Source organism: Oncorhynchus masou, chromosome 9 (genome assembly GCF_036934945.1).
Source record: "Oncorhynchus masou masou isolate Uvic2021 chromosome 9, UVic_Omas_1.1, whole genome shotgun sequence".
NCBI classification, from domain to species: Eukaryota; Metazoa; Chordata; class Actinopteri; order Salmoniformes; family Salmonidae; genus Oncorhynchus; species Oncorhynchus masou.
Window position 1 is genome coordinate 36,468,379 of NC_088220.1, and position 13,206 is coordinate 36,481,584.

The following is a 13,206-nucleotide window of genomic DNA, read 5'->3' on the forward strand; positions in this document are numbered from 1 at the left end:
CTTCCTGTACTGTGACGGGGTGTGTGAGTATAAAGACAAGGCCTTTGCTTCAGGAGCCTGGGGGCACTGCCAACAGAACATGGCTCTTTAAGTGTTTGATTTATAATGAGAGCCTCCGGCTTCGATAACACAGAGAGCAGCCATCACCTCATTGAGAAAAAGAGAGAAAAAGAGGGGGTGAAGGGGGTGAAGAGAGAGGTTAGAGGATGGCACAGGGTTGATGGTTTGGATCACTGTGGGGTCCATGTTCACATTGAGTGGTAGAGAATTGTGTACACAGGGGCTACTCTCAAAGTAATAAACATAAACCGTTCCAGAGAACCAAAAGCGTTTACTGTAACAATACAGTGCTTGTGTTATCCCAGGAAAAGGATGCTTCCAATGTAATTCAGTAAAGCTAGCTCCTATTGTCTGAACTGTTCTCTCTTTTCATTTATCTCCTTGCCAGCTCCCACAATCCTTTGAGGGAGACAAGGTTTTCAGGTGCAGGGCCTCGATTGTCTCTGGTCTGCCGTTTGTCTTCATTTTCCTCACCTTCACTTTTCCATGGTGGAGGAGAGGAAATTGAGTTTTGAGGCAAGGTGTTCTCTTAACAGACTGAGTAACACACACTCACACAATTTAATTTCATAATGTTTCTTTTAGTGGAAGCTGGTCCTCAAAATTCCTTCCAGCTATGAGATTTTGTCTGATTTTTCAAACATTAATACATAGTTAATAGCTTCCTTCTAGCCATTTGGCATAAAGGACAGTTTTGTAGAGTGAGATACTGGGATGTTGTCAATCAGGCACAGTGCCTTCAGAAAGTACTCATATGCCTTGACTTATTCCACAAAAATCTATTAAATAGATGTTTTTTTCTCACAACTCTACACACAATAACCCATAATGACAAAGTGAAAACATATATTTTTTTTAAATGTTTGCACATTTACTGAAAATGAAATACAGAAAAATCTCATTTACATAAGTATTCACATCCCTGAGTCAATACTTTGTAGAAGCATCTTTGGCAGCGATTACAGCTGTGAGTCTTTCTGGGTACATCTCTAAGAGCTTCCCACACCTGCATTGTTTGCCCATTACTCTTTTCAAAATTCTTCAAACTGTCAAATTGTTTGTTGATCATTGCTAGACAACCATGTTTAGGTCTTGCCACAGATTTTCAAACAGATTTATGTCAAAACTGTAACTCCGCCACTCCGGAACATTCAGTGTCTTCTTGTTAATAAGCAACTCCAGTGTTGATTTGGCCTTGTGTTTTAGGTTATTGTCCTGCTGAAAGGTGAATTAATCTCCCGGTGTCTGATGGAAAGCAGATTAAACCAGGTTTTCATCTAGGATTTTGCCTTTGCTTAACGCCATTACGTTACTATTTTATACTGAAAAATTCCACAGTCCTTCACGATTACAAGCATACCCATAACATAATGCAGCCACCACTATTTTTGAAAATATGGAGAGTGGTACTAAGTAATGTGTTGTATTGGATTTGCCCCAAACATAACAATTTATATTCAGGACCAAAAATGTATTTCTTTGCCACATTGTTTTGCAATATTACTTCAGTGCCTTGTTGCAAACAGGATGCATATTTTGGAATATGTTTATTATCTACAGGGTTCCCTTTTTTCACTCTGTCATTTAGGTTATTATCGTGGAGTAACTACAATGTTGATGATCCATCCTCAGTCTTCTCCTATCACAGCCGTTAAACCCTGTAACTGTTTTAAAGTCACCATTCTCAGTTTCTTTCCTTTAGGAAGGACGCCTGTATCTTTGTAGTGACTGGGTGTATTGATACACCATCTAAAGTGTAATTAATAACTTCACCATGCTCGGAGGGATATTCAATGTCTGCTTTTTGTATTTACAAATAGGTGCCCTTCTTTGCGAGGCATTGGAAAACCTTCCTGGTCTTTGTGGTTGAATCTGTGTTTGAAATTCACTGCTCGGCTGAGGGACTTTACAGATCACTGTATGTGTGGTGTACAAAGATGAGGTAGTCATTTAAAAATCATGTTAAACACTATTATTGCGCGCAAAGTCCAGGCAGCTTATTGTGTGATTTGTTAACCACATTTTCACTCCTTAACTTATTTAGGCTTACCCTAACAACAAGGTTTAATACTTATTGATTCAAGACTTTTCAGCTTCTCATTCATTTGTAAAGATTTCGAAAAACATAGTTCCACTTTGACATTATGGGGTATTGTGTGTAGGCCTGCGACAAAACATCTCAATTTAATCCGTTACAAATTCAGGCTGTAACACAAAATGTGGAAAAAGTCAAGGGTGTGAATACTTTCTGAACACACTGTACATATGCTGGAATTCTCCGAGAATGCAATGGAGTGATACTGCCACCTGCTGGAGATTTCATCACCCATGCATTTGATCTGTATTACATTGCATCAGCAAGGGACATTTAGATAATTAGATGAAAGACCGACATACACTGAACAAAAACATAAATGCAACATGCAACAATTTCTAAGATTTTACTGAGTTACAGTTCATATACATTCATTAGGCCCTAATCTATGGATTTCACATGACTGGGAATAAAGATATGCACAAGTCAGTATGTTGTGTGACCACTATTTGCCCTTATGCAGCGCGACAATTCTCCTTCATATAGAGTTGCTCAGCCTGTTGATAGTCGCCTGTGGAATGTTGTCGCATTCCTCTTCAACGGCTGTGCGAAGTTGCCAGATATTGCAGGGAAATGGAACATGTTGTCGTACACGTTGATCCAGAGCATCCCAAACATGCTCAACGGGTGACATGTTGGGTGAGTATGCAGGCCATGGAAGAACTGGGACATTTTCAGCTTCCAGGAATTGGTGTTCAGATCCTTGCGACACATGGGGCCGCTAAAACATGGTGATGCCGGCGGATGAATGACACAATGGGCCTCAGGATAAATTCACAGTATCTCTGGGCATTCAAGTCTGAAGACGGATACGACGCCAAACTGCAGTCAGGTCAAGACCCTGGTGAGGACGACAAGCACGCAGATGAGCTTTCCTGAGACGGTCTCTCACCATTTGGACAGAAATTCTTCGGTTGTGCAAACCCACAGTTTTATCAGCTGTCCGGGTGGTTGGTCTCAGACAATCCCGCAGGTGAAGAAGCCGAATGTGGAGGTCCTGGGTTGGCGTGGTCACACGTGATCTGCGGTTGTGAGGTCAGTCGGACGTACTGACAAATTCTCTAAAATGACGATGGCAGCTTATGGTAGAAAAATTATGCTTAAATTATCTGGCAACAGCTCTGGAGGACATTCCTGCATTCAGCATGCCAATTGTGCGCTCCCTCAAAACTTGAGACATCTGTGGCATTGAGTGGTGTGACAAAACTGCACATTTTAAACTGGCCTTTTATTGTCCACAACACAAGTTGCACCTGTGTAATGATCATGCTGTTTAATCAACTTCTTGATATGACACATCTGTCAAGTGGATGGATTATTTTGCAAAGGAGAAATGCTCACCAACAGGGATGTAAACATATTTCTGCACACTTTGGGAGAAATAAGCTTTTTGACCATATGAAAGAATTTGGGGACTTTTATTTGAGCTGATGAAATAACACTTTACATGTTGCGTTTATATTTTTGTTCCGTTTATTTAATTATACACAAACTGCACTGTGTATATATCATTCTGCATTAAGCCATTTGACAACTCTAATGATCACAGATTAAGAAGTTTGTAGGGTTTATTTTGGTTGCACTTAAACTCAAAATACCGTTGTACAGTATTAACAGAACGGCACTGGTGTTGATACATTCTGTTTGCAATAGAATTCAAATCATTAGGGATCATGACTCTGGGTGTCATCCAAACCTGGGAATCATGTGTGAAACTCAGACCTCGTAAAATCCTATATTGATATCCTATATTGCATCCAATTCAGAGTTTAGACATGCTTGGATCTCAAATAAAATCAGTAGATTCATAGAAAAAGTTAAGTTGTCACACCACATTCTGTACTATTTCCCAGTAAACGTAACCAAATAAAACTGGCCCATTTCTGAAATTCCTTTACAGTAACAAATAAAAACATTTCTAAATCAGTGGAATGATACGAATGAATGCACACAGAGGTTCAATCCACCCTTGTGATTGCACCCGTTAACACCATGCCAATTCTTGCCAAACCATTTTGTTTGTCCAACATTTTAGAAGTTAACAGTGTTGGACGGTGCCGGTTCGAAAACAAACCAGTCATTGTTTGGACACACTAGTTTCAAGTAAGTCAAACAGTGCATAGGTAAAACTGCAATACAATCTCTCCCATCATTACAGTCTGTACACTTTATGTGGACAATATATTCAAAATTGAGTTATGATGCCAGCCAAATAAAGGGAGGTCTGAAAAAGTTGGGCCAATTGTGCAGCTGTGGTAATTCTTCACCACAATCATGATTACACTTTAATTGCTAAAGACAAATGGCTTGTGTTTCTAGGTTGGTAAAGCTATAGACAGTGCAAATAATTAAAGAAAAGTAAAATTCACTTTCAATGTGGTGAAACAACATAAATGGTGCCAACATTGGATTCCCCAGGTAGTGGTGCACTATGGGGGAAAATCGCTGTTGTCACTCAAATATCACAATTGCAAAATCAAGGTGAGAGATGCAGTGCTCCGCACAATAAAGCTAGTCTCCTAAGTAGGCACATCAGCAAACATCAGCATCACATCCACATTGAAAGGGTGCGGTGAGAGGGACTCTTTTTGCTGTGCGGGAAAACAAAACAACATTTGCTAGGGCACACAAAGAAATGACAGCTACCACACATTGGTCCATCTCTAGAAGCCTTCGAAACCTGGAGTATACTGTAGTCTCCAAACCATTCAGATCCTCATTATTCCTAGCCCAGTGTCTTCACGGCAACCATTTCACTAGCGTTAAAACATATACATGTCCAAGTCCAGAGAGCAGGGTTACATTCTTCTCTTGAAAAATAGTCTCAACGATTGTCCTAAAACAGAAGGCGAGATTGAAGAGTTGGGAGTCCAAGGTGTACCGCCATACTTATTGGCAGTGCCATTTAGTCAATAGATGCAGGTCTAGCCATGTGCTCTTGTAATCAATTGGTCTTCAGCGTAAAATGAACAATTCACAACTTCTGCATAGAGTCCCTCACTATGACATATTGCTCCTAAACATTGAAAAAAAAAAGATAAGAAAAGTCATATGCTGTGGGCTTTAGATTTGTACACAGGGGAGTAAGGAATTATAAAAATTGGAGGTAGCTAACCTTCAAGACATATAAAACAACACAAATAAGAATGTTGTCGCACGGGCCTGTTCGCACCTTGAGCTGCATTTGACTGACAAACAACATTTTGTTTAAAATCAATAAAACAAGTGTAGTCGTATGTGTCCATGATGACTCACTTGTTAATTGGAAATGAGGAAAGACAACATAGCAATGATAGCACTTGCATTTCTCCAATACAAGTACACTGCATGTCCACTTTGTACAGACAAGTTGCGACATGATATGATATACTCCACTCAAGAGTTTCTATACAGGTTTCATACCAGGGAACTGGCAAGCTATGATCCTTGGAGATCCACTTTGATTAAAATACGCACTTGCTAACAGACAATCTTTGTCAGCTAACTACTAGACGAACTGGTCAACAATTTATTTGCCCGTTTTATTTTCTAGTGATTGAGGCACTGATAGAAGTAGTGATAGTTGTTGCCTTGATCATATTTGTTCCTATATGCTATCAGTGAATTTTAACTGTGAAGACACTGTAGCCCACTCACAAGTGCAAGCACTCACACCAACTTGATATGCAAATTGCACTTGTGTCAAATATGTACTGGGTGACGTGATCCCAAGAAAATGTCAGTCCAACTAAGGCTCAATCATTAACATACAAGAAGATTGTCAAATCAAAAAAAATTGACCCACCAGTCAATGGCAACAATCCAACACATACCGCTGTTGAGGTTAGGTGTAGCATCAAACATTCCCAATTAACAAATATTTCACACAGAGGATGGGTCAGAGAAAATCTGGCATGTCCACAGCTTTATCTGACCTGTATGTACATAGCCTCTTTGACAGATATGCCCAGGTAAATGACACAAACATTCAGAGCAAGCAGACAGAGAAGTCTTGAGTAGTGGTAAATCAATTTCCCTTTTGGGTGAGGCAATGGGCTGGTGGACTAACGCTAGGATTTGACTCTGGTACCCCTGGCGATGGGGACTATCTCTCCTCAGACTCCGGTGCGGTAATATCTAGCGGTGGTGTTTCCTCAGATGGGGTGTCCATATCCATGATGGGGTTGACAAAGCACTCGTATTCAGAATCCTCTGCGTTCTCCTCAGCATTTTCCTCAGCGTGCGCGCTCACAAAGTCGTTCTCCCACTCCAGGGCGTTGGAGTCCTCCGAAGCGGAGGCCGGACCACTGGTCGCCTGCTTATCGCCCGGCTGGAGTGCCGCTCGGAGTATGTCCTCCTCCGTTTTAGACCTCTCCCACGCTGTGACCGTCCGGTTCATCCCTGAAGACAAGGACAACGTGATACACCGACACATGGAGTTAAACCCCAAATGGTCCTTCAACTGGTGGTTTTTGAGGGTTGAATTCGACAATTACTATCGTTGTTCAATGAAACTGCACAGTACAAGTTCAGGGAATGTAGTGCAAATTCATGTAATGCCGCCAACAAAACATCCCAAAGGGGACAATAAGTAAAATAATTAGACAAGCCCCCACCTTCCTCGTCCTCCCACTCCAGGTCCAGTGAGGTTCCGTCATCATTGGTGGAGCGGGTCTTAGTGTTGAAGTCCCAGCTGCTCTCCGTGTTGGGAGTGATCACGTTAGTCTCAGAAGACAGCCCTGATGACACAAACAAATTACAGGTGGTGTTAAAGAGCAAAAACGTCTCATAATGATGCATGAGGATGACCTTTCAAGGATACAGGAAGTCATTTATCTTAGAATATAATTTTTGTATGCACCATTATTTTATTTTTTAAGAGTTTTATCAAGCACGGACTATAATATATAGGCTACAGAAAATAGTTGTGCTAAAATAGCGGACTCACTGCTGCTCCGGAAGGCTTCCGACGTGGCTTTCACATTCTGTAGGTAGACATCAAAGTCTTCACCAGAGCCATGCCTAGAACAGAATCCAACCAGTGAAGGAGAAACTGTAAACTTGACACACAGACCATGAGGTGGTAGACATTTCTGCTTGGTTGATATACTCACTTTCTCAAATGGGCTGAGCCACCTTTGCTTTCCGCCTTGCCTTTTGTCCGTTGTGCAAGCTGGTGCTTTGAAAAATAGGAATACCTCAGAAACACACTTGGTCAAAATGGTAAACAACCATCTCTTGAAAATGTGTTAGTGAAATGCAGCCAATCAACTGTTAAAACGGATTAAGCTGGGCAAACACATAAGAAACAGAAATGAATTAAAAGGACAAGTTAACGTGTTGTGAACAATATAAATAGATTTTTTTTAATGTAAATGTCATGTTATGGAAGTGTCCAGACACTAGCAATTTCCCTTGGTTTTCGAGAAGCTTGCCCCGCCAGCGAAATACTTCCTCGTGCTCGTTTTGCAGTTGCAGGGGCACAGATAAACCAATAACAGAGGCTCCTAAAACACAAAAATACATCCTTTTAGAAGGGAATACGCTCTCAGTATAGTGTTGCAGGTCTTTAGGTGTTGTACACATGAAAGTGTATCACTATGAACTTTATCCACAACGTTATATTCCATTTTGTTGGACTCAAGCAATACTTTTCCGTGTGCGAATATGCGTAGGCTTTTAATCACCACAATGGGAACGAAAAAGCAAGAGCATCCTCACACAAAGGAGATGTTTCACTCGAGTCCAACACAATGGAATATAACGTTGCAGATATGACAATTAAGTTAGGAATTAAATAATTTCATGTGTACAACATCTAAAGACCTGCATTACTACAGTATTCTGAAAGCTTTGCCGTTTCCAAAAGGACGTATTTGGGTGCTTTTGGAGACTTTGTTCATGTTACCAAAAAATATATTTTTGTTTTATGTCTTGTCCTTTAACCAAGGGGTAAGCTGCGGAATGACAAATAAAAAATATAAAAAATCACGGCACGGACAAACAAAGGAATGGAAGTAAATGGTTATATAATTTGAGGATTAAAAAAAATGGAGTGTGGACAAATGCCTCAGTTAATTCAGGTAAAAAAAAGGGAAAGGCAAACCAAATACCTAGACTGTTTTTTACAGTTCAGATAATTTGACTTTAAAAGGACACTTGCCTGAGGGTATGATTTACAAATTCATATAGAGATACATACCATAGGCTACATTACTTTAGATTGACCACCACTTTGTGGTATTAAGTACTTGAAGGGGTTATCAAGAGAAGTAGGGGTAGAGCCAAGGAAAAGCTGAGTGAGGCGGAAAAAGGTAGTGAAGGGACGACAGGCTCACTTCAATAATGGCCGCCTCACCTCCTTTATCTTTCGAACACGTGCCAGCCTGGCAGCCTCACGCTGGGCAGCATTTCTAGCCTCCTCTTCTAGCCTTAACTTCTCCTCTTGTGCCAATAACTGAGCAGAAATGATTAAACATAAAGGACACAAAGTTGAGAACAGAAAACTAAAATTGCAAAACAATTCTGCAAAGCAAATAATGGAAAATTAAGATCGGACCAAATTAAAACATAAACCTGTTATGAGCACTTAGTTAAGATAAGTTGACGCTTAGCCTATCTAGCAACATGAAAGGCACTGCAAAGCTTATAACCAATAATTTGGGAAGTGTATTGATTCCATTGAATTAAACCTTCAATTATCAATAAGCAACAAAAAAAAAACAAGGTTCTATGTAAAAAACTACATCTGCATGTATCCATCCCTTTCAGAGGCTCTGGCCTATATCCCTTACAGACTGAGAAGAAACTAGTTGCTTGAGTAAGCCTACCTCTGCTTGCAGCTTCTCGTCTATCAAGGTCTGCTGATTGGAAATTGCAGCATAGCGGTGCTCTTTGAGGTGGAGGATCTCATCTTCTCTGATAGGCCTGGTATCAAAATGAAACAAAGATTACCTCAAGCTCACCTTGACATTATTCTTCTGAAATGCATTTGCCCAGTCTCCTGAAACAAATTTTATAAAACATACCTGGGACAGCTTTGTGGGCTCTCTGCCTGAAATTAGAATAAGACAACTTCAAACCAAAAGTGGGCAAAGAATAATGTGCAATATGACAACGCTCATTGTGTCTTCTGTGCATCTTCAGACAATATCACCCTTTGGGATGGTTTCAATCGAACAAATATGGTCTACATGTTCACACTTACCTCGTCACTCTCGACGAGGTTTTCAAACTGTGGAGACAGAACTGCACTGTAAGTATTAGCTTGTTACATCACCGTCTTTCTTCAAACCAAGTGATGAATGGTAAAACATGTCATCTTCCAGAAAAATCTATGTACCATACCTCTATTGTGTAATGTTCCCCCGCAGCGCTGCTTCTAAAGTATTTTGACCTGCATGGACAGAAATATGAAAATACTGTCATCCATTTTGGCTGCTTTTGGTCACTGTGGATTTACATGATTGTCATAGCTTTCAACAGAATATATACAGCCTGACATCAAAACTAACATTAAAGCCTAACTGATCTCAACATCAAGCCTACAGTTTAAATCTGTGTACGCGACTAATACACTTTGATTTGTCAACTCAGAATGTGATTTTCCCTCTCAGGAAGCATGGAATGAGTCTTCTGCCTACAAAATGTTTTAGATTTGTTTAAATTAGAATTCAATAAAACATAATCAAATATTAAAAGGAAACGCATTATGCACTCCCAAAAATGATGATTGGCAAGACCCAAATTATTTTTTATTTTACCTTTATTTAACTAGGCAAGTCAGTTAAGAACAAATTCTTATTTACAATGACGGCTTAGGAACAGTGGGTTAACTGCCTTGTTCAGGGGAAGAACGACAGATTTATACCTTGTCAGCTCGGGGATTGTCAGCTCTTGCAACCTTTCTGTTACTGGCCCAACGCTCTAACCACTAGGCAGGGTGAGGAACGCTTCAGTATTGACAATAGGGTCACAGATTGAACAATGAGACAGATATTTCACCGGATCTAGTGTAACATTTACTCTTGCCAAAGTTTCCTAAAATTGCGTTTAAGGAGTGGAAGGGCGAATTTAGTAATTGCACACGTGCACTTCACAGGCGTTCCCTAACGGAAATATGCAAATACATGGTATAATGCGCCAATAGGATCTCGCGAGTTCGTGCTTGACTCTGCCCACTTCATGCTTGTTCTGCCCACTATGACTCATTTGTTCACATTGGAAACGATAGGCTGTGGTCTATCTTGGGTTAGTTAAACATCTTCGGTACAGTATAGGTGATAGTTTCTAATCCTGATTGCTGAAAGACTTAACTACCTAGTAGAGAAAGGTATTTGACAAGCAATTGTGGCACGTATTAACGTGGGCACCGTGGAGGTTTTGACGCTGCATTGTAACGTTATTGTATGACAGCCAACCCACTGAATACGTGTATCTAGCTAGCTAACCTCGGCTGGTCAACGCTAGTTTAAAGGGCGTATCACTTACCCGCCTCCTCGTTTTATCCTGTTCGCTTCTCTTCTGAAGATCCCAGAACAATAAGCCCAACAGTTCCCCATCGCATTCTGTCAAAAATACAACTTCGTTGGGTTGGGCGCTAACTTCCTGGATATTCTGAGAAATTAGTTGGATAGCTAGCACAGGCGTTTCATTCCTAAAATCTTCGACCCGTTGCCGCGGACATTAGCTAGCGCTTAAAATTAAAGGGTGACATGACACCCAGTGCACAACAACTCATCGTGATACAGCCTATAATTTTTATATACAGAAGGCTGTTGAACATCAAGATTAATCAGAAAAATGTGGCTAGCCACAGCCGTGGTTTTTTGAAGTCTCATTCAATACTTCCTTTTCCTCGTTCTAGGCACGTGACCCATGTTTAGCTACGGTATCTAACCTGGCTCAAACGAAATGTGCGCGCTTCAGATCCAAAAACACTGTTTTTCAGACAAGAAAAGGCCCACCATTATTTTTGTAAGACCAACAACTTTTTAGTGTCTTTTCCACCCATCCTCTGTAGTTCTTACATAGGACTGGTATAAACGAAAACATAGACAGCATATTAAATGTTGTACAACATTACAGTAGCCCACATATATTGTAAAACATTATTTTCTCCATTGACACATTGTTCTCTTGGCACAATTTGGTAGATTATAATTTCAACACTCAATGATAAACATATGTACATGGTAAGCATAAAAATTGACATCTTTAAAAGTATAGATTGATAGTGGACTTTGAAGCTGCAGTTAAAGGAGATTTTGGGGGGTAAACCGACCTGTGACCTTCCAAATGTAATACATGAGAAGCCTGGGCTTCTAAGTTTAGTGCACATACTGCATTCAGAGCCAAGTGAAGAGATGGTGGTAATACAAGTTTTGAAGTCGTAAGTAATGTTTTGTTGTTGTTATTGTGGTAATTTCCTTAATAGGGGACATCAGAGGTCAACATTTGGGAACTCTGGGATATAGGCCTAATGGTGCTTTTGAGACAACAACAAAAAATCTAAATCAAATGTATTTATATAGCCCTTCTTACATCAGCTGAAATCTCAAAGTGCTGGGCAGTGTTGGAGTACTCAAGTTTGGTTTCAAGACCACATTGAGTGTTCCGTCTTGGATAAATGTTTACACCGTCTCAGACAACGAGGACTCTTAATTGTTTCCTCGAGACCAGGAGTATAAAAAAACGAATAATTATCATCTCCTATTCAGTCAGCAGATAAAACTGCTTTGCCAGTCCAAATATCCTCACTCCTTTCATGTCACCTTAATATTTTAGCACCTATTGAAACCTGGGCTTACTACTTTACTCATAACATTACTGTCCTTTGCTTTTGTTGAAAAATATCTTCAAACTTGGTTTGCATTTCCTTGATTCGCTGGAAGGGAAGAGTGGGGGAAATTGTTTGAAAGTTGCACGCTCACTATTAGTAAGGGGAGACCGAGGAAAATTGTAAAATATTGTGTCTTATCTAATATAGCGAGGAAATTTGTAACATATTTTGTCTGATCTAATATAGACCTGTTTAGGTTTAGTGCTAATTTGTAGAGTGCAGTGGTGGAAAAAGTACCCAAATGTCATACTTTAGTAAAAGTAAAGATACTGTAATAGAAAATGACTCAAGTAAAAGTGAAAGTCGCATTGTAAAATACTACTTGAGTAAAAGTCTAAAGGTATTTGCTTTAAAATATACTTAAGTATCAAAGTAAATGTAACTGATAAAATATACTTAAGCATTAAAAGTCAAAGTATACATAATTTCTAATTCCTTATATTAAGCAAGCCAGAAAGCACCTTTTTCATGTTTGTTTTTTTAATTTACGGAGAGCCAGGGATAAACTCCAACACTCAGACATAATTTACAAATGAAACATGTGTGTTTAGTGAGTCCACCAGATCAGAGGCAGTAGGGATGATCACAGATATTCTCTTAATAAGGGTGTGAATTTGACCATTTTTCTGTCCTGCTAAGCTTTTCAAAATGTAACTAATACCTTTGGGTGTCAGGAAAAATGTATGGAGTAAAAAGTACATTATTGTCTTTTGGAATGTAGTAAAGTAAAAGTAGTCAAAAATATAAATAGTAAAGTAAAGTACAGATACCCCCAAAAAACTACTGAAGTAGTACTTTCAAATATGTTTTACTTAAGTACTTTACACCATTGGTAGAGTGGCTCTCTATTTGCCATCATATTGCATTTTTTTCACCATTCTGAATCTCTAAAGAATCTTCTTCTTCTGTGGAGTTTAACGGAGGTTGGCATCCAATATGTTGCATTACCGCCCCCAACTGAACATTAGTATAAATCCATTACACTTTTGTAAATATTTGTAATTACCCTACCTCATTAGAAACCAACTACCCCATTCCACTACTTTGACCCTACTTGCTTCTGCACCAACGGACTGGGAGGTTGGGAGACCACCACTAAACACACCCTGTAACAAATATCGTATACCCAAATACTTCCCTGCAGCTGCCACCACAACATCTATTTTCTGTGACTTACATTCTATTTCTGTGATAGAGTCGATAACCATTGCTTATGAACGCTAAGAAGCCA

The 13,206-nt window shown here is 39.7% G+C and overlaps 1 protein-coding gene across 2 annotated transcripts; it reads right to left on the minus strand.

Annotated features, from left to right (window-relative positions):
• Positions 1-3,698: 3,698 nt before the first annotated feature.
• On the minus strand, positions 3,699-10,995 carry LOC135545955 (AP-1 complex-associated regulatory protein-like). Of its 2 annotated transcripts, none has more exons than XM_064973965.1 (10): positions 10,625-10,995; positions 9,482-9,530; positions 9,342-9,368; positions 9,163-9,188; positions 8,965-9,061; positions 8,493-8,591; positions 7,249-7,307; positions 7,083-7,156; positions 6,751-6,873; positions 3,699-6,535 (listed from the first exon to the last, which is right to left on the minus strand). In XM_064973965.1, exons 1-10 carry the CDS (start codon positions 10,693-10,695, stop codon positions 6,240-6,242), a joined length of 921 nt encoding a protein of 306 aa, XP_064830037.1. In that variant the 5' UTR covers positions 10,696-10,995; the 3' UTR covers positions 3,699-6,239. The 2 variants fall into 2 exon arrangements, with proteins under 2 accessions (XP_064830037.1, XP_064830036.1); XM_064973964.1 differs by having other exon boundaries at positions 7,249-7,313.
• Between the last annotated feature and the right edge of the window lie 2,211 nt (positions 10,996-13,206).

Bases quoted from the DNA above. Each gene is read 5' to 3' on its own strand.
- LOC135545955 (XM_064973964.1), bottom strand. From the start codon at position 10,695: ATGGGGAACTGTTGGGCTTATTGTTCTGGGATCTTCAGAAGAGAAGCG. The intron at 9,369-9,481 runs GTATGGTACATA...CTGTCTCCACAG, and splicing joins GGGAACATTACACAATAGAG to TTTGAAAACCTCGTCGAGAG. The intron at 6,874-7,082 runs GTGAGTCCGCTA...TTGTGTCATCAG, and splicing joins GGAAGCCTTCCGGAGCAGCA to GGCTGTCTTCTGAGACTAAC.